The sequence below is a fragment of the Equus quagga genome, chromosome 20 (genome assembly GCF_021613505.1).
Source record: "Equus quagga isolate Etosha38 chromosome 20, UCLA_HA_Equagga_1.0, whole genome shotgun sequence".
Taxonomy (NCBI): Eukaryota; Metazoa; Chordata; class Mammalia; order Perissodactyla; family Equidae; genus Equus; species Equus quagga.
This window is the reverse complement of record NC_060286.1, coordinates 12,464,630-12,482,519: the sequence shown is the minus strand read 5'-3', so window position 1 is coordinate 12,482,519 and position 17,890 is coordinate 12,464,630. Positions and strand designations below refer to the sequence as shown.

Here is a 17,890-nt window from a genome sequence, read left to right as displayed (position 1 = left end):
TATTTAGTATTTGCTTTTAAGCTTTATGCAATCTCAGGCAACTCTGAAGGCGTGAGCTGCTAGTACCATCTGGTGATTCAGAGCTTTGAAATACGGCACCTTTCAGGGAATCAGAGGTTGCCCTCACGCTTGATTTTTATGAAGCCCTTATTGATGCTTGAATTTAAAGCAGCAGAAAAAACTGTCCCATTTTATCCTTGTATTGGGAATCTACTCTTATTTCTTGGAACATATAGATGTTTTCAACTAGAAAACATATGAAAAACTTTAAACCAAGATTGTCTGCTATCTGGCATGTGTACAGGCCAAAAGAATAAATTAAGGTACAGTGTTTTTATCAATCTCTACATATTTGTTGTAAGCAAGAATTTTCAAGTAACTACAGTACTCTCACTGAAAAGTTTTAATAAAGATTATGCCAGAAAACATATAGGTGTAGATTAACACTATTATCCATAAGTGAAATTATTTTGACAAACAAGGGGGAAACAGATGTAACAGGTGTTGGGTGCCTCGGCTGAGCCAAAAATCTGAGGAAAAAAACCAAAACAAAACACTGTATGATGATACTCAAGAAAACCAAAATATTTACCTCGGACAGCATAGCCATCTTTTACTGATGCTGGGAATGGGGGTAGGTTGTCTTTTGCATATACATCTTGAGCAAGGACTCGCCCCATTCCATCTGCAAGCAGAGAAAAGAAGGAAAATATGAATGTCAAGAGCAATAGGTTAAACAGGCAGTATAAACAAGATGGGCATGTGTGCTTGTCTGACAAGGCTTGTATACGGGCTCAGACTTCCTGATTTCTATCCCGAGGAATAGGAGACAGAGGAAGAGATGCATCCTACTGTCTGAAATGAAAGATTAGATTCAATCAATTAATAGTAATGCTTGCAGAGATTATTTGAATATGAGTAACTACACAATCATCAAAGATGTGTTAAAATTGATGTGTCATTAATCCTTTAACAACTCAAAGGTGATTTTCTTTTCTTTTTTTTTTTTTTTGAGGAAGATTAGCCCTGAGCTTACATCTGCTGCTAATCCTCCTCTTTTTGCTGAGGAAGACTGGCCCTGAGCTAACATCTGTGCCCATCTTCCTCTACTTTATATGTGGGACGCCTACCACAGCATGGCTTGCCAAATGGTGCCATGTCCCTATCCGGGATCCAAACTGGCGAACCCTGGGCCGCCAAAGCGGAACGTGGGAACTTAACTGCTGCGCCACCGGGCCGGCCCCAAAGATGATTTTCTTTAAAAAGATAATTCTGGGGGCCGGCCCCGTGGCTGAGTGGTTGGGTTCGCACGCTCTGCTTTGGTGGCCTGGGGTTTTGCCAGTTCGATTCCTGGCCGTGGACATGGCACAGCTCATCGGGCCACGCTGGGGCGGCGTCTCGCATGCCACAGCTGGAAGGACACACAACTAAAAGTACACAACTATGTACTGGGGAGCTTTTGGAGAAAAAGTAAAAATAAAATCTTTAAATAAAAAGATAATTCTTCAACATTTTTATATTCATTGATCCAGTAATTTCATTCCTAGAAATCTATCCTAAGAAAATGGATAAATCTTTATGTACATGTTTATTTCAGAGTTGCTTACATTAGTGAGAAATGGAAAGAAATCAAAAGATCAATAATACAGAAATTTAAAGACAATGATCTATCCTTATGATAAAATATTATGTAGGCTAAAGTAATATTTATGAAGCATATTCATTGACAGAAAAATTATTACGATATATATTTAAAAAACATGCAGAACTGCACATGTAGTGTATAATCTTAACTATGTTAAGATATATTTGTTCTCAAAAAGGTGGGAAGGGCATACATGAAAATATAAAGCATTTGTTATTTCATTACTTTGGAAGTATGTATGACTTTTATCCCCTTTGCTATACTTTTATGAAAATTTCCAAGTTTTCTACAATGATCATCACATCATTTTTATAGGAAAGTTTTTTTTCTTAAGAAGAGAAAGTAAAAGGGAAAGAGCTTCCTTATCATTCTATTTGAATTTTAGCCTTTGATTTTGGCTTTATTAACCTAAAAAAATTAGTGACTATAAGAAGAGGGCCACTAAGTTAACACGTAAAGTGACTATTCAGACCACTCTGGATGACAATCAGTTTTGGCTGGAGCTCAGGAATTTGAACTAGTGCCAACAAGAATAAAAGTTTCAAAAGTCATGACTAATTCCTAAATCCTCTAGTCAGAATCTGTCTTTATTATTATTATTATTATTTTTTGAGGAAGATCAGCCCTGAGCTAACTGCTGCCAATCCTCCTCTTTTTGCTGAGGAAGACTGGCCCTGAGCTAACATCCATGCCCATCTTCCTCTACTTTATACATGGGACGCCTACCACAGCATGGCTTTTGCCAAGAGGTGCCATGTCCACACCCGGGATCCGAACTGGTGAACCCTGGGCTGCCGAGAGGTGGAACGTGTGAACTTAACCACTGCGCCACTGGGCCAGCCCCTGACTACTATTCTTGTATATGTTTTGTCAACCATATATTCAATTTGTAATATATTAGCAACTATTTTCAAAACTGATGTGTAAGAGTTTTCAAGTTGGTGTGTGTGAGAAAGTATGTGTTAGGTTTCTTAAGCTTTTGAAGAAAGAGAACTCTATTTGTATTTCCTTCAGGTCTAATCAAAGTAACAAATATAGGTTATACTCTATATGCCTTTTAGTAGCCTGGACTTCCAGAGGAATCCTTACTATTATTTAAATTCAGTTCTTTTTTTTTTTTTAAAAGATTGGCACCTGAGCTAATACCTATTGCCAGTCTTGTTTTTTTTCCCTTCTTCTCCCCAAAGTCCCCCAGCACATAGTTGCATATTCTAGTTGCAGGTCCTTCCAGTTGTGCTATGTGGGATGCTGCCTCACATGGCCTGATGAATGGTGCCATGTTCGTACCCAGGATGTGAATTGCTGAAACTCTGGGCCAATGAAGTGGAGCGCACGAACTTAACCACTCAGTCATGGGGCCAGCCCCTAAACTCAGTTCTTCATAAAAGGAAGGACAAATCCCAGAGAAATGAAAACATATGTCCACATAAAAACTTGTAAACAAATATTAATTGCAGCACAATAATCAGAAGATGAAAACAATCCAAACCATCATCAACTGATGAATGTATAAACAAAATGTGGTACACAGATACAATGAAATACTGCTTGGCCATAAAAAGGAATGAGGGAGTAATGAAAGCTACAAAACATTGCTGAATGAAATTAAAGAGGACACAGGGGCTGGCCCCGTGGCTGAGTGGTTAAGTTCGCGCGCTCCGCTGCAGGCGGCCCAGTGTTTCGTTGGTTCGAACCCTGGGCGCGGACATGGCACTGCTCATCAGACCACGCTGAGGCAGCGTCACACATGCCACAACTAGAAGAACCCACAACGAAGAATACACAACTATGTACCGGGGGGCGTTGGGGAGAAAAAGGAAAAAATAAAATCTTTAAAAAAAAAAAAAAAAAAAAATAAAGAGGACACAAATAAATGGGAGACATTCTGTGCTCATGAATTGGAAGACAAATATTCTTAGTGTCTATCCCACCCAAAGCCATCTACAGATTCAATGGCATCTCAATCAAAATGAAATGGAAATTTTTGCAGAAATAGAAAAGTTCATCTAAAATTCATATGGAATCTCAAGAGACCCTGAATAGCCAAAACAATTTTAACAAAGAGAAAAGCTGAAGACTCATACCTCCTGATTTCATAACATATTACAAAGCTACAGTAATCAAAACAGTGTGGTACTGGCATAAAGACAACAAACAAACCAATGGTGTGATGGTTAATTTTGTGTCAGCTGGCCTGGACATGGGGTGCCCAGATTAAACATTATTTCTGGGTGTGTCTGTGAGAGTTTTTCCAGATGAGATTAGTATCTGAATAGGCGGACTCAATAAAATAGATAGCCCTCCCCATTGTGGGTGGGATCATCCAATCTGTTGAGGGCCTGAATAGAACAAAAGCTGGACGAAGGAATTTGCCCCTTTTGCTTCCAGCCTGCCTGTTTGAGCTGAGACACTGGTCTTCTCCTGCCCTTGGATGGGATTTATACCATTAGCTCCCTTGGTTCGCAGGCCTTCAGACTTGGACTGGGATCATAACACAAGCTTTCCTGGGGCTCTGGCTTGCAGATGGCAAATCATGGGACTTCTTAGCCTCCATAATCAGGTGAGCCAATTCCTTACAAAAATTTCTTCCTATCTCTCCTATTGGTTCTGTTTTTCTGGATTACTGTGACTAATACAAATGGAATAGAATAGAGAGCTCAGAAATAAACACTTGTGTATATAGCCAATGATCTTTAATAAAGGTGCCAAGACCACTCAATGGGGAAAGGATAGTCTTTTCAACAATTAGTGCTGGGAAAACTGGATATCCATATGTAAATACTGAAGTTGGCCCCTATGTTCCACCATATACAAAAATTAACTCAAAATGGATTAAAGACTAAATGTAAAACCTAAAACTATAAAACTCTTAGAAGAAAACAGAGAGGAAAGGCTTCATGACACTGGACTTGACATCAAAAGCACAGGTAACTAAAGCAAAAATAGATGAATGGGACTATATTAAACTTAAAAAACTTTCGTGCATCAAAGGACACAATCAACAGAGTGAAAAGGAAACCTATGGGGCTGGCCTGGTGGCGCAGCAGTTAAATGCGCACATTCTGCTTCAGTGGCCCAGGATTTGCTGGTTTGGATCCTGGATGTGGACGTGGCGCTGCTTGGCAAGCCATGCAGTAGCAGGTGTCCCACATATAAAATAGAGGAAGATGGACATGGATGTTAGCTCAGGGCCAGTCTTCCTCAGCAAAAAGAGGAGGATTGGCAGCAGATGTTAGCTCAGGGCTAATCTTGCTCAAAAAAAAAAAAAAAGAAAAAAATAGGAAACCTATGGAATGGGAGAAAACATTTGCAAATCATATATCTGATAAAGGGTTAATGTCCTGAATATATAAAGAATTCCTACAACTCAACAATATAAAAAAATCAAATAACCCAATTAAAAATGGGCAAAGGACTTGAATAGACATTTCTCCAAAGATGATATATAAATAGCCAACAAGCATATGAAAACATGCTCAACATCACTAGTCGTCAGAGAAATGCAAATCAAAACCAAGAAGATATCACATCACACTCATTAGGATGGCTGCTATCAAAAACAGCAGAAGATAAGTTTTGATGAGGATATGGACAAACTGGAACCCTTAGGCACTGTTGGTGGGATTACAAAATAGTGCAACCACTATGGAAAACAGGAAGGAGGTTCCTTAAAAATTAAAAATAGAACTACCATTTGATCATCAATCTCACTTCTGGGTATATATCCAAAAGAATTGAAAGCAGGGTCTTGAAGAGATTTTTTCTTTTAAAGATTTTATTTTTCCTTTTTCTCCCCGAAGCCCCCTGGTACACAGTGGTATATTTTGAGTTGTGGGTCCTTCTAGTTGTGGCATGTGGGACGCCGCCTCAGCATGGCCTGATGAACAGTGCCCTGTCCATGCCCAGGATCCGAACTGGTGAAACCCTGGGCCGCTGAAGCGGAGCGCGCGAACTTAACCACTCGGCCACGGGGCTGGCCCCCTTGAAGAGATATTTTCACACTCACGTTCATAGTAGCACTATTCATAACAGTCAAGAGGTGGAAGCAACCCAAATGTTCATTGATGGATGAATGGATAAACAAAATACACTATGACATGATACAACATGGACGGACATTGAGGATGTTATGGTAAGTGAAATAAGCCAGCCAGAAAGAGACAAATACTGCATGATTCCACTTATATGAGGCATCTAAAGTAGATAAAATCTTAGACAGTAGAATGGTAGTTACCAGGGGCTGGGATGAGGGGAAAAAGGAGAGACGTTATTTAATGGGTATAGAGTTTCAGATATCCAGTATGAAAAAGCTCTGGAGATATGTTTCACAACAACATGAATGTACTTAATGCCACTGAACTGTATAATTAATAATGGTTAAGATGATAAATTTTAGGTAATGTGTTTTTTACTATAATAATAATAATAAAAAGAAATAAGGTACTGATACATGCTACAACATGGATGAACTTTGAAAATATTATGCTAAGTAGAAGAAGTCAGTCACAAGAGACCATATATTATATAATCTTATCATATGAAATGTCCATAATAGGTAAATCTACAGAGATAGAAAATAGACTAGTGGTTGCTTAGGGCTGGCTGGGGGGATGAAGGGATAGGAGGAGGATGATAGCTAAGTGAGATGGGGATTCTTTTTGAGGTGATGAAAATCTTCTAAAATTGACTATGGTGATAATTGTACATATCTGTGGATATACTAAAAACCCTTGAACTGTGTATTTTAAGTGAGTGAATTGTATGCTATATGAATTGTATCTCAATAAAGGCGTTATTTCTTTTTAAAGGGCAAGGATAAGAGATTTTTTTAAAGAAAGAAAAAATTGGGGTTGGCCCCATGGCATAGTGGTTAAGTTTGTGTGCCATGCTTCGATGGCCTGGGTTTCGCAGGTTTGTATCCCAAGCGCATACCTACACACTGCTTATCAAGCCATGCTGTTGGTGGCATTCTGCATACAAAACAGAGGAAGATTGCCACAGTGGTTAGTTCAGGGACAATCTTCCTTAAGAAGAAAGAGAAAGATTGGCAACGGATGTTAGCTCGGGGCCAATCTTCCTCACCAAAACAAACAAACAAAAAACCCCCAAAAACAAAACACCTCAAAAAACCACACTCCAAAAAAATCTACTTCAATTTGATGAAGATGATAACAAATATGCATATTTCTAGATTCTGTGGAGGTCAGAAAACTTAAAAGGCAAGAATATGTATCACTGAGGATCCTGGGCCACATACACAATTAAGTGATCTCAAGAGGTTGTTAAGAAGGAAGGAGTGGAAAAGACTTGCTGATGATTTACACAGTTTTGTGTGGTACGCTTACTTGTGCTGCAAGAAGACAGTGGCAGAGTGCTTGGTCAAAGGGTGGTAGCCTTTTTATGTAGCCAGCAGGATACTCATATAAGAGTTAGCTTTCCACATGATAAGAGTCATTAACGAACTCCCTAGTCTCTGGGGTGCTAGTTGTTTTACACTGGGATGATTGGGCTAAAAAATATCTTCAGAAAGAGTCTTTACAGATTCAAATGGCTGACAAGGGACATACATACAAGGGAACTCAGGATAGAGAATTATTTATAAAGTTGAGTATGATCTGTGAGCATCGAACCCAAATGTATTCTCTAAATGGTAAAAGTCAAATATTCAATTTGTTTGGTTGGGCATTTATTCTGGCCCAGATAATACTTGCTTCTTGCAATCTAAATTAAGATGTTAGGAGAACTGAGTGGCTTTGGATATAAGAGAGAAAAGCATTTTAATTTCTCCAAGTCACTTATCAAAATGATTCCACAGTTGTCAAGTTCCCTGTGTCGTTAGTTCTAAGAAGGCTTTGGAGGAAGTCAAGGGAAAACTGCGAGTTCAGTGATCCAGGAAATTGATTCCTTGTCCTCACTTTGGCTAACCAAGATATTATCAGTTATACGAATCAGGAGTGTAGGAAGAGAGTGTAGGAAGAGTGTGGTAGATAACAGAAGGTTGAAAAGAAAAAATGCCATCCAAGACTTCCTAATATAAAACATAGACATAAGTCAGTGTGCTATTGATTATTAATTCCTCAAAAGTTAATTAAGTTCAATGAGACAGCATTGATATGATACTGCAACATTTAAAAATCGCCATCACAACCAATCTTTATGACCTATTAGCTATCCATTGTGCTCACCAAAATAGTTGAGAAGGCAGTCTTGATGCATACACTTACTCTGGCCAAGTGACCACTGGTGGCAACAATGTTAGCTAAGGTCAAGAACTAAAAGGAAAGCTGAAGCATGTGCAGATGTGGGTCACTACAGCATTAAAAAAACCAAAACTTTTTAAATGAAGTATAACATACTTACAGAAAGCATCATGATTATTTAACAGACACTAAACATTTAAACATAGTGGATGCCCTTGAGTCTATCTCAATATAATTTATTCTACACGTCTTCTTCTTTGTAAATTTGAGACTAATTAGACAACATTTTGGTACATTATGGACCTCACTTATGTATTACAGGATTCACATATATGTAAAGTGAGAAAGACTGAATGATTTAGGGGTGAATATTCCTTTGGTGAAAACAGGCACATTAATTAATCTTTAGTTACTCCAGAAGTCATGTTTATGGAATAGTACAATAAAAACCCTATGCTTTTAAAATTCTTGGCTTGTTCAGAGTGGTATTGTGTTGCACATTTGTATTTTTCCATCTAAGGATGCTCATTGCCTGCCAACATGATAAATAAGGGCAAGCATTACAGTTCTTATGTCATAAAATAAAAATAAGTTTTGTAGAAGGTTATAGAATTTGGAATAAACACAAACGTTATGATTATCAGAAATGATTAAGTCATGATTTAGTAATACAAAAAGATGCAACGAAATTGATTATGAATTATTTCAGTTGTGTTGTGGTTTCATGATGTCTATTTTATTATTGAGTGCCTCTGTGTTATATATATTCATTTCTATATATAAAAATCAAGCTTTAAAAATAATAACTGTAAAACTGTAGAAAACATTTAACTTAATTAAAATGAAAGATATATTTTTTAGGGGAAATATTAGTTTCAAAAAATATCTAAAATGTTAGAAAATGTTTGAATTGAGAGTAAGTGCTCACTCCTTTTATACTTAGTGATGGAAACTCTGCTACACCCAGTTCAAATGTGTCACTGATAAATGTGTAGCAGGTAGGTCTAACAGGTAAATTTGTTCGTCAGGATTTGGTACAAACAAGCAAAATGTTCTATAGTTGGAACAATTTAAACCCTACTTGATTGGTAATTTCTCAATCACTGTCCTATAAACTGTCATATGCTGCAGAGGAAAAAAATATTTTCTTACTATAATTTCCACAATTTTGAACCACATATCCTAGTATCCTAAAAATAATTCCTAACTTTTCCAACACTGATTGGTCCTACAGTAGGATATTACTACGGCTATTAAAAAAAAGGGAAAATGTATTAAGTAGGAAGTATTTTATAAAAAGAAACAAATACATAATGAAATCAAGCTCCTAGGTGGGATGCAACAAGAAATCAATACCAAATATACCAATTATGATATTGACTTTGAAGAAATACTGGTGGCTTATTTCCATATTGCTAAAACCAAAGTAAGGAAATTAGTAAGGTGTTTTAGTCTCAAGGTTGCAATGGTTTCATTGAACCATTCAGTGTTATTTCCAAATGATAAGACAAGATGTTAATAGTTGATATTTTTTTTTAGCAAGTTAACTAAAGACTGAGATTCTGCAGAAAAGGAGTTTATAGAAACAGAAAATAAGATTTTTAACCATTTAAATGAATTCCGTTTTTGGAAAAATTGAGTTAAAGTTTTAAAAATTATTGCAAATCTATTCCATTCTTATAGACATTCAGACACATTACAAAGAAGAATGTTGATTACAATAGATTCCTTGTGTTTCTGATTTTCTTCATATCCTTTTGTCTCACAATTAAAAGAAAGGAAGTTTTGGGTTTCCCTGCCCATATTGCTTGGGGTGAGCTAACAGCCTGCCAGGAGTTGCAAAGTCCTTAACTGAGAAAATAGTCACAAAGGTAACTCCTGTGCAGGACTCCAACGGGAAAGTTAATCAATTCAAACCTAAAAAAAAGAAAAAATCTACTGCCAAGTTTTCATTCCTGGTAATTCTCTTGCTGGTAATGGTAAATCCTTTACTTCCACTTATGTTTGTCTCTCTCTTTTTTTTTTGAGGAAGATTAGCCCTGAGCTAACTACTGCCAATCCTCCTCTTTTTGCTGAGGAAGATGGGCCCTGAGTTAACATCTGTGCCCATCCTCTGCTACTTTATCCGTGGGATGCCTACCACAGCATGGGTTTTGCCAAGTGGTGGGTGCCATGTCCGCACCAGCGATCTGAACTGGCGAACCCCGGGCTGCTGAGAAGTGCAATGTGAGAACTTAACTGATGCACCACTGGGCCAGCCCCTATGTTTGTCTCTTTTCATTTGCACTAATTTTCTTCACTACAGTTTGGGAAATCCTGTATATTTACATGAAGTTTCATAATTCTACCAATATAACATTAAGAATAGACAGGAATGAGTTATTGCTAAAAATCTGAGATCCTTCTTCACAATTTTGATCATTGCAAGAATAAGGTATTTTGATGTTATTCCTTCTTAGAAATTTTCTACTTTCATTCCATTTTAACCAAAATTTTTTCCATTGCTTACATTCTGAACCCTAACTTAATAGTACTAACATAGACTATGGCACTTCAAAATAGATACTGAATAAAAAGATTGCTAAATAAACTATACCAAATAAGACATGTATATTTAAAATATGAGAAGATAATGAAGTACCCAAAAAGAATAGAAAACTAAAAATCTCATTTAAAGAGTGTATCTTGTCTTAACCACCAATATATTCAATAAAAGCTATGTAAATTAACTTAAATAAACCATATTGAAAAATTAATTCCTCCTTACTTTTTTCTTTTTTTTGAGGAACATTAGCCCTGAGCGAACATCTGCCGCCAATCCTCTTCTTTTTGCTGAAGAAGATTGGGCCTGAGCTAACATCCGTGCCCATCTTCCTCTTTTATAGGGGGTACGTCTGCCACAGCATGGCTTGATAAGCGGTGCTAGGTCCACATCTGAGATCTGAACTGGTGAACCTTGGGCTGCTGAAGCTGAACATGTAAACTTAACCACTACACCACTGGGCTGGCCCATCCTTACTTTTTTTATTAAATATGAATTACTTTCTGTTAAAATTACTCAAAGTGAGGTACGTTTACAATATGCTTTATTTAAAAAAAAAGATGCTACATAGATAGAGATACATAATTGTATGCACAGAAGGAAGTATGAAATAGGAAGATTAGTCTACCTAGTTGTGAAATAGGGATAACTAGGCCAAGGTTATAGGTCTGATTTCTATTTGAGTGAATTAATTTTATTCAATAAAATAAGAATAAAAACAAGTCCCCTACACAAGGGACCTTTGTGAGTACTGTGATAACAGCACACATGTGGTATCCATAGTATTGGAGGAAAAAAAGCAACTGAGGGCACATATACAGAAAGCAGTTTGGGAATCAATCGTAATCTTTGGATATGAAGAACAGCATAATTGCCTAGAGGCTGTGATTATACACACACACACACACACACATCATGAATATTATACAGAGAAGGATTTAATGAAATGTTCATATTTGAGAAATGCAGGGAGAAGCATAAAGGTAAGGGTGTAATAAGAACCATAAACATGAAGGATATAATAGGATGCACATATTTTTAGAGGTATAATAAAGCTTATGAACTAAAGAGTCTAAAGGGATGAGACTACCTGAAGGAAACTATGAATGAGTTCAAGTGGCCGCACTCATGGAAAAATCTACAGAAAATGCCAGCAAAGACCAATATCCCAGGAGATAATCTGCAAGTAAATGAGATCATCCTAGGTGAAGACCTTACTAGACTGGAGGTAGAAAGTGGAGGCAGTAATTTGGTTAATAAAAATATATGCTGTCACTTGAAATATTTCAATAACTACCTCAATTCTCTGCTTCAATTTTGTAAAGCTCAACCAGAGATAAGCAGAAAAACAATGAAAACTGCTGTTTAGTTAAATTTTCTAATGAGATAGGAAGCACATGCCTGAATGACCTGGGTGGGTGGAATGTAAATTTGATTACAACAAAATACATAGACAACCAGAGATTGTTAACGTGGATCAACAAATGGAGCTGAGCCAAGGAATTGTAGCTTTGACTCAGTAATTTACAAGTGCTTAGCCTAGGGCTATGATCTCAGAGTCCCCACGTGGAGAAGGAAGGGATGGGAACAAGTTGCTATATTCCAAACATGGCAGCTTAGTGAATACTAAATGTTTTACATATAAAATTTCCTTTAACAGTAACTCATAATGACCCTATTGGGTAGACATTATTTCTAGTTTTTACATATGAGAGAAATAAGACTCAGAAAGTTCATGCAGCTTGCCCAAGGTCTCTCAGCTAGTTAAAAGTAAAGCAAGGTAAAGAATATGTTTTGATGGCAAAGCCCCTTCCAGTATACCTTTACTTCCTTCTCCCTTATTCTCTGATAGCCCCTGAACCGTCAGGAGGAGTTAATGAATTCCTAGCATGACTTGTGAACCACTTTTGCAAGAACCTCCTACTGCTTGGAATCAGGAGCTTCTGCATTGCTTCCAGAGGGCAGTGAATTTCTGCTTAAGATAACCATCTATCTTCAGGCAGTTATCTAACGATAATTCAGAAACAGGGAGAAGCGCCTCTGCTATGGTCAGTATTCTAAAAGAGAGATTTCACTGCTTCAAACTGAGTTCCAACAACAAAGCTTTAAATTTCCTTGACTAGAGCTGCTTAAGTCTTTTGTGGAAAAACAAAGAACCCAGGTGAGAGATGCTGAAGTCTTTGGTCATGTAATCTTAAATGAGAAAGCCTAGAGCTTGTAATCTAAAATAATGCTCCTGAGAAAGCAGAATCCTTTCTATTAAAAGCTTATAGCTTTTCCATTGTTAATTGAAAGAGATTGGGAATTATAAGGAATAGTGCCAGAATCTTTTAATCTATTTTACAGTAGCTAGTACTGTATCAAATATAAAGTTGGAATTTATTCATGTCATGCATTTACAAGCAAAGAAAATGAACCATAAATGGTAGTCTTACAACTATTATCATCCATTGTTATGCCATGTATGCCTCTCCCAAGAAACCAAAGGAAGGTATTTATAATCTCTGGAGCACTTGCTCCTTAAAGGCCTTGCTTGCAGATAGGGGCTGAAAATAGTAGATATACTAAAGGACAGACCAGAGACAAGAGAAAATTTATCTGAGCCAAAACAGATTAAACAAACGATACTTTATACATACATGCACATCTAGGCACTTGCTTTAGAAGAATAATTTTCATATTGATTTGAGATGTAGTGTGCCATAGTAGAACGAACAGCAGACCAGGAGTCGAGAATCCTAGGTTCTAGTTGTTTTCAATCACAACTATTTGTCTAACTTTAAGAACATTATTACACCTCCTTGGTCTTAAGTTCCCTTGTCTTTAAAGTAAGAAAGATGACTTGATCTCAAAGTTACCTTCTTATTATAATATTCTACGTAGTTCATGTATTATACTCTAGAATTCCTTCATAGAGTTACCCTATGTCTATGACCTTTACAACAATTACTTCCAGTATTTCTGTATAGGATTCACCCTTAGTTTTCTGGGATTATTGCTGAGCCTTCTCAGACATATAAAAGTAATTTTAGAGATGTTACAGTTCTAAACTGCTTCATAGATTCAGTGGTTCTGGACCTCTCTTAGGAAACATGGCCTTTCCTCCATGGGCTTCTATACTTGTAGATGTCAGAGTATTTGCAGAGGCAGAATATTTGAGATTTCAGAGAACTGTAAAGGTCTTTCAGTCCCTCCTCCCATCCCCGACACTTTTCCTACTCAGTGATTGACAGAGGAAATTCGATAGTTAGAGGTACATCTAGCTGAAATCAAAACAAACTGAGAGTTTGTTCATTAAAATGCAAACATCCTTGGTAAAGATAACATTTAAAGTGCAGTGAGAATGAGTTTCTAATCCTTTTTCTGGGCAGAAATCTCTTACTTTCAGTAAGGCCATATTTGACTCATGACAATTCAATTTATAGTGATTCACACTTAGAGTACTCTGCTTTTTATACTCACGTTGTTTATTAGGGCATTTATGATAGAGAGTGATCAAATATGGCAGTCAGTTCTATCATAAAACGTATGAACAAAGTGCTGTGGGAACAGGGAGGAGGGGTACTTAACCGAGCTAGGGAGGGGGGAAGTGAACATCAGAAATGTCTTCATGGAGGAGAAACTTAAGTTTAATCTTAAAGAACACGTAGTAGGGGGAACGGGGAGATGTTGGTCAAAGGGTACAAACTTTCATTTATAAGATGAATAAGTTCTGCGGGTCTAATGTACAGCATGGTGACTATAGTTAATAATGCTGTATTGTATACTTGAAATTTGCTAAGAAAGTAAATTTTAAGTGTTCTCACTACACACACATATACACACACACAAAAGGTAACTGTGAGGTGATGGATGTGTTAATTAGCTTGATTGTGGTAACTGTTTCACAATATATATGAACATCAAATCATCATGCTATATACCTTAAATATATACAATTTTTGTTTTTCAATTATACCTCAATAAAGCTAGGGGAAAAAAAAAGAATACGTAGTAGCCAGGCAAAGAAGTAGGATAAAGTTGTTCCAAGCAAAAGATAGTATATGCAAAGGCCTGGAGGTAAGAGAATAAAAGGTAAGAAACAGCGTGGTAGGTTTAGGGAAAAGCAAATTCTGATGCGAAGGAATGAAGAGAAGAAACTGAAAAAAGTAGGAAGAAATTAGATTATTAAGGGCCTTATATGACATGTCAACGATTTTGGATTTTATCTGGAGGTTTTGAGGAGAACTACTGCAGAGTTGTATGCAGAGAAACGTTAATAATAAATTTGCCATTTGAACAGATTACTTTGGCATCTAATTGGAGAAAAGACTGGGAGGACGCTAATAGGGGAAGGGGAGCCTGTTAAAATGATCCAGGAAATTAATAATAAAGACCTTAACTGATAGCAGTGGAGATAGAGAACAAAGGATGGATTCAGGAGGAAGTAGAAGAAACAAGTATTGTAGAGGTAAGGAAAATAAGTTTAGTGTAAGTCATGTTAAATTTACTAGTAGCAGGTATACATCTGGTATGAGTTTGGAGCTCAGGCAAGGTCTGGGTAGTATTAGAAATCACTTCATAGGTGGTATTTGAAACCACTGGCACGCATGAGGTCATCTGAAGTGAATGTGCAAGATGTGAAAAGGGCCAAAGACAAAAACTCTAAAGAAAGTTTTTATTTAAGGAATTGACAAACGAAGGCAAGCCTACAAAAGAGCCAATGAGGGAGCCAAGTACCACACTGTTTACCTGTCCCTCTTCTGCCCTCCACAGTAGGATCCATGGGGCAGGAGTTTTGTTTCACTCATCTTTGTACATCCAGGACTTAACACAGTACCCGACGTTTGGTAGATGTCTAACAAATATTTGTTGAACAAATTTAATTTTGTTTCTATATATGGTGGTATTTTCTAAACACCTAACTAAAGTGCCTAGGAGGTTTGATTACAATACTCTTGCAGTAAACATGGAGCTTGATCCAATTCAAAAGTTGAATGTAAACCTCACTATTATTTTTCATCTTCAGGGGTGGAAACACTTGACAAGGAAGTCAACCATCCATGAAGTGTTTGCTTACTTATGAGTGACAACTGATTTGAGGAACAAATGAAGGGTAAACAAGCACATGAGGGGAAAAGAGAATCCATCTGACAGTATTTTTTTTTCTAGAGGAAAAAGAGAAATGGCCATTTCCAATGGTTTTTTCCTTAAAAGGATTATAATTTCTGTCTAAATGTGGCTTGGCAAACACAGTGAAATTTTTCTAAGGACTGATGTTAATGGAAACTCCCCTGAAATTACAAGAGGCCAGGGATGGTTGATTTATTTTTATAACAGGTAAAGTATTATTTAAATTTTGTTCCCCACTTAAGTTTATATTCATATTTTCTAAAAATGTCTTGGTGTGGACTGATATCAAAAAATATCTGAATATTCTGTGTTTAGTAATAGAAAGAAACCTATTTCATTAAAATTGATTTCTGAAATCTTATAGTTAATTCCTGACTAATTCTCCACTCTAGTCAGTTTTCTAATTTTTATTTCCTTTAATGAAGAGTAAAACCAAAACAAAAGAAAAGGTTTAAGTCTAATGATATACATATCTAAACGAATGTAAGTCAACGATGTAAGATAAGTATAAACTATATAAAAATATTTTTTTTCTAAGTAGGGTCAGGGACCAAAGAGCTAGAAATTTGACATTTAATATTTCACTAGGTTAGGCCTTTTAATTTTAACATAATTTATTATGTTATCTACTATTACTTTTTATATTTGAATACTGGAAGAACAGCACTATCATGTAGTACTACAAAGAAGAACGTAAGTCTTTTTTATTTTTTTATTTTATTTTTTTTGAGGAAGATTAGCCCTGAGCTAACTGCTGCCAATCCTCCTCTTTTTGCTGAGGAAGACTGGCCCTGAGCTAACATCCATGCCCATCTTCCTCTACTTTATATGTGGGATGTCTACCACAGCATGGCGTGCCAAGTGGTGCCATGTCCATACCCGGGATCCGAAGAGGCGAACCCTGGGCTGCTGAAGCGGAACGTGCAGACTTAACCACTGTGCCACCAGGCCAGGCCCAGAACATAAGTCTTGAGGCTTAATCCTATTCCTTTTCTGCTGTGTCTAGTTTCCCTGCAGAAAAATTAGGGTGTTTGTATAGATGCTCTCTAACATTCACTGAAGTTTGAATATTTTATGATCTATGAATAAAGTCCTTTATTGGTAAGATTAATCCTTTTGTGCTATTTTTATCTGCAAAATAAAACAATTAAGACGCCATAGTTTATTCAGATTGCACTAAATACACCTTCTATGCTGAATTTTTAGAAAGGGAAATGGTTGATTAAAAACCAAAAAAACTGGGGAGCAGTACCTTTCCATGGTCTTTCCACAAGCTGCCCTCAACCTGCTACTAAACTACGAGCAAAAAATGAGAAGATAGATGAAGCAGAAAAACTGAGATCAGATTGGTTGCTCAGTGATCCATGGATAAATTAATGAAGCTTTTACATTTTACATTTAAAAACATGTTTTCCAGAAAGGAGACACATTAGTCATCTCCCATGTCTGAAAGGATATCAGGTAGACTCAGTTAACTATTTTTGTCACTCAGTGCTGATAGTCCTGACTTTAGTTTAGAGTATTGGTATTTTGATGGACAGGAGAACCAGTTGATTTTTTCCATTTGTTTTCTCTCCTCAAAGCCCCAGGACACAGTTGTATGTCCTAGTAGTAAGTCATTCCAGTTCTTCTATGTGGGACGCCACCACAGCATGGCTGGATGAGCAGTGTGTAGCTCCACACCCGGGATTCAAACCAGCAAACCCCGGGATACAGAAGCCGAGCATGTGAAGTTAACAACTTGGCCACGGGCCCGGCCCCTTCATATGTTTTTTTTTTAATGAAAAGGAAATTTTATGGGTGCTTTACTCTGTATAGCATTAAGACTAATCTTAGAGTTGAGTAGAAATAAAAAGCAAAAAGAATGATGGTAGTAATTGTTAGAATGGTTAATAAATTTTCTCTTTCAGGAAAACTGTGTATTAATGTTATATAAATCTTACTTAGAAAAAAATGAAAAGAAAAGGCAACGAGTAAATACCTCGGTAGTTGATGATTTCTGTCCCAAGCACCGGAGTCATCTCCAGGACTGTGATGAAGGCTTTGTCCATAGACGTTAGAGGAAAAGGAGACATGCGATGTCTTCTAGCCACCTTGGTGATATCAACAGCACTGTGACCTAAACAGGAAGATAATTAACTAAGAATATGATGCTGAAACACTGATTAAAAAGTGGGAATGACTTTAACATTAAACATTGGAACATTAAATCAAGTTAACGATGCTACATCATGTGTCAAGACTTGGTGAAATTTAATGATGATACTGGCTAATCCTTTTTGAGTGTTAACCATGTGTCACAGAACTGTTCTAATTAATCTTCACAGCAACCTTATGAGGAGGCATCCTTATTAACAGATGAGGAAAGAGAGGTTTACATATCTTGGTCTA

At 36.9% G+C, this 17,890-nt stretch overlaps 1 protein-coding gene across 4 annotated transcripts in view; it reads right to left on the bottom strand.

Annotated features, from left to right (window-relative positions):
* Positions 1-17,890, bottom strand: part of LOC124230929 (gephyrin) — a 575,937-nt gene that overhangs the window by 93,020 nt on the left and 465,027 nt on the right. For all 4 annotated transcript variants that reach the window (XM_046647482.1, XM_046647483.1, XM_046647484.1 and 1 more), the window contains 2 exons: positions 17,481-17,618; positions 593-685 (listed from right to left, as the gene is read on the bottom strand). In XM_046647482.1, the coding sequence (XP_046503438.1) occupies positions 593-685; positions 17,481-17,618 (231 nt within the window). The remainder of the gene's footprint in view (positions 1-592; positions 686-17,480; positions 17,619-17,890) is intronic.